The sequence below is a fragment of the Echiichthys vipera genome (assembly GCF_963691815.1).
Source record: "Echiichthys vipera genome assembly, chromosome: 8".
Taxonomy (NCBI): Eukaryota; Metazoa; Chordata; class Actinopteri; order Perciformes; family Trachinidae; genus Echiichthys; species Echiichthys vipera.
The window spans coordinates 14962246-14966279 of NC_139833.1; the positions used below are offsets into that span (position 1 = coordinate 14962246).

General features: G+C 38.2%; 1 protein-coding gene across 1 annotated transcript; it reads left to right on the top strand.

The window, feature by feature from the left end:
• Nucleotides 1-909: 909 nt before the first annotated feature.
• ino80c (INO80 complex subunit C) lies at nucleotides 910-3614 on the top strand. The gene is made up of 5 exons (XM_083917951.1): nucleotides 910-1179; nucleotides 1960-2076; nucleotides 2183-2294; nucleotides 2755-2822; nucleotides 2909-3614. The coding sequence occupies exons 1-5, from the start codon at nucleotides 997-999 to the stop codon at nucleotides 3038-3040; spliced, it is 612 nt and encodes a 203-aa protein (XP_083774077.1). The 5' UTR covers nucleotides 910-996; the 3' UTR covers nucleotides 3041-3614.
• The last annotated feature ends 420 nt before the right edge of the window (nucleotides 3615-4034 follow it).

Here is a 4034-nt window from a genome sequence, read left to right on the forward strand (position 1 = left end):
GAGCGAGGCATGCAGCAAAGGTCTGTGGTCTGTTTGAGGATAACTGCATTCATATTTAAAGGTTGGATATGGAGAATGAGCAGAACACCACCATCTAGTGTCTCAAGATCGTAGTCGCTACAACAGAAAATCATTCCACCACTCAGGTTGCCATGTTCGTCAGACCCGGCCCAGTAGCCTACAGGAGACCGAAGTCTGTTTGAGCCTGTTTGAACCCATCACCTCTGGCAAATAGCACCATAAAAACATGTATTGCAGAGGAGTTTGACTTACCGTTAGCCGTTGCCAATAGCCGTTACAGCCAAGTAAACATGAACGTTTACCGATCAAGGAGAAACATAGCCACTTGGGCGTGTGTTTTAATGCAGTTGAACTCCTTTATCTCAGTCCATCGACTGAATGCTTGGCCTATACTGACAGTTTTTGCCCGTCTCTGGTCCCTCAGCTAGTGGGACAAATAACAAAGCAGCTGCAGGATTGGCAAACTGCATTTCACCCAGTGCCAACCCTGGCAACCCTGCAATGCCGGCCGCTATTGGCTGGTACAATGTAAACAGAACGTGACAGAAAGTCATTGTTAAACCCGTAAATATGTTTTCAAAATATTCATTCAGACTAAGTATATCTTTTCTATGGAAAAGCAATACTTTCATTCTCTACCCCTCAAAACGCCCTGTGGGTGTATTATTTTAAAACAAATATAGCTTTTAATGAAGATTCTACATAAATCAACCTTTAACTACATACACCAAGTGTATTTTTAAAGCAAAATCTTCAATTAGAATAAAATATATAGAATAAAATAATATTTACAAATTATTATTGAAAAAGAATTACATTAGTATTTTAACGATTTAAAATGAAATTTGATACCGGAAGTGAAATAATGTATATCCGGGTGAAGCGATGTTTACAACCTGGATGTTGGACGGCTAATGCTAACCGAGAGCAAAAACTGCATCATAACGAATATTACAGCCGCTTTGCTCACCAGAAATGGCATCTGAGATCCCTATAGCCGTCAGGGCTCAGCCGGCGGCCGCCAGCTCTGCAGCTCTCCGGGGGAAGAAACGTCCCGGTAGTCCGGCGGTTTGTGCCGCTCCGCAGGTCACCGGGAGCAGCAGCAGCAGCAAGAAGAAGAAAGCACAACTGCCGGCGACCCCAACAACACAGACACAGGTGATGGAAATAACTGTTAGCCCATTATTCACACAGTCCTGTCTGCATTGTACTTATATGATATTTTTTGTTGTTCATTTATTTGTATATTAAATTTGGAATTAATTTATATTTTGGATACGAAAAGATATCAATATATTTACAATGTTTTATTATATTAAATGAATGAGCAAGGATTTACAATATATATTGATAGGAACATATTTCAAAAGAGAGAAAGAAGAAAAAAATAAAGTATTTGTCGATGATTTGTTATTGATGTATTTCTATGAGTGTGATATTATTTTCTGTATGAGCTTTTCTGTTTTGTTTGAAATGCATTTAAATCAAATCAAGCCATGGTGAAGCTAATCAAAATGTAATGCAAGAAAATGCAAAGCTGTTAAAATCAAATGCAACAAGGGCTGTAAATATTATTTTCATTATTGAATAATCTGCACATAATCTGACACTTTTATTAAATTAATCGAAGACAATAGAACAAAGATTTTTTGGATTCATTCTCTGTTATTTAATTATTCCAACAATTGTTTCAGATCTAAAAGCAGCAGTACATCACAGACACAGTGTATACAACTGTAGTATGTGCAAATAGGCTGTGCAGTACAAGGATCGGTGTCATAACAGCCATATAGACAGGCATTAAAATCTTTAAGATTCATGTTGCACTGTGTATAGCCAATTGTAGACTCTGTTTATATTCAAAACACAGGTAAAACAAGTAGCTTTAAATCAAATGTGATGATTGTTTGTTGGATGGTGTCTTTCGTGCTTCTTCAGATAACACCTGTGGAGTCTGTAGCTGAGGTAAAGGCAGTGGGAACAGCTGACTGCGGTCCAGTCGCCATCACAGAGTCCACAGCAAAGCCTCCACCGTTCAAAGACCCCACATTTATGGTGAGTGTACTGTATGTGCACATCTGAGTTTTAAGTGTGTCTGCTTTTGTGGCTTTCCCCTCAATTTCCTCCCCCTTCTCCCTTTCCCCCCCTCTTCTCTCGGCAGCACTCTGGGATTGGTGGAGCAGCAGCAGGTAAAAAGAACAGGACCTGGAAGAATCTCAAACAGATTCTGGCTTTGGAGCGGACTTTACCCTGGAAGCTCAATGATCCCAACTGTGAGTTTTTGCGTCTTATTTTCACCCGGTACATTGTACACTGGTACATTGTACACTTTATTTATAAGTACCCAAAGTCATGAATTAGTCTGTTTTCATGAATATTTTTTTAACAAATACACAAACATCTGTTTTTTTTTTTAAAGTTTTAAAGCAAAAACAAGTATTACTATTTTATTTTCATTACCTCTATAGAATCTCACTGATGTCAAGATGCTAATAACTTAAATTTGTCTTTTGTCAAATGTATTTTAAGTTAAAATTTCTAATTAATGTTGTAATGTTTTGGGAAAAAGAAAGGTGTTGAAAATTCTTTACAGTATACTGTATGTCAAACCTTATTATATTGTTACATTAAGTATAAGACAGCAGTGATAAGTCCACATCACTTTTAGAAGAAAAGCCCGTAATGATACAGTGTTAATCCGAAGCTCAATTTAAGACATTCCTGCGTTCACAGACTACAGCATTGATGCTCTTCCCTCCTTGAAGCCAACGAAGAAATACTCTGACATCTCTGGACTTCCTGTGAGTTATCACCTTGCTTTCATCATTGTACAATAAACTTAATACCTTTTAAGTCACATTGAATACTCTCTTTTTTCTTTCTTCAGGCAAATTACACAGACCCGCAGACAAAGATGCGCTTCACATCCTCGGAGGAGTTCTCGTACATCCGCCTTCTCCCCACTGATGTTGTTACAGGCTACCTGGCTCTTCGAAAGGCAACTTGCATTGTACCCTGACAGCTGAGCAGGACATAAAAATCTGAAACAAGTGCAAATTAGAACTGAACTCATGTCAGCGTGGAAAGCTATTGGGCCAGTCAGGAGACACTGAGAGCACAGGCTGCACTGAAAAGACAACAGCTGGCGCCCAAAAAATAAATGCAACAAATGTGAAATTGATACTGTTTTTTTTTTTCATTTAGAACAAAACTCAAATTTCTCATTGAGAAATGACATGTTTGTTGTCAATAGGTGGATATTATAATGTCACTCTATCCAAGAATGTTCATGTGTTATTCTTTAGGGGGACAACATATTTATACGTTCATTCAAAAGTTAGTAATATCATTTTTTTATTTTTTATTCATATACATTTCCCAGTATCCTAGATGATATTTACCCATTAAGTGTCTGCTTTATCTCTGAGGAACATACAGTTGTTTCTTAAGTACTGAATACAAGCATTACTGGCCAGGATGCTGTACGCCCCCTTGTGGTAGAACATCTGTCTTCAGTGGTGTAAATTCAGTGTGGGTTGAAGCAGAGAGAAGTTGTAAAATGCTGCAAAACTGTTGGAAGGAGTTTTTTCATTTCGGTTGGTTACTTTTTTCATAAGAAGCTCATTAAAGATAACCTGAAGTGATTGTCAAAGTTTGATTTCAGTGTTTCTCTTTCTCATCTGTATATACGTATATGCTTAAATATACATTTTCTCAGTTGAAAATCAGAACAAAGCTGGTGGCTGAAATCTCCACATCTGCTGCTGTACTCAGCTGTTTCTTGGATCAGCTGCTCTATGCACTAGCCATGTATGTAAGCTATGCAAATGTATCTGGGCCAAGTCTGCCTCTTAATAAGCCAGGAGTTGCCAAGCAGGCCCAATTTCACATACACCATATGTAAATGCAGAATTGGTTCTAATTCCACAGCTGCATTTGATGTATGATTTTCTCCTCAACTGGTAGAGTGAGGATGTCTAATTAATCACACGTGGCAGGCATCCAGGATCATT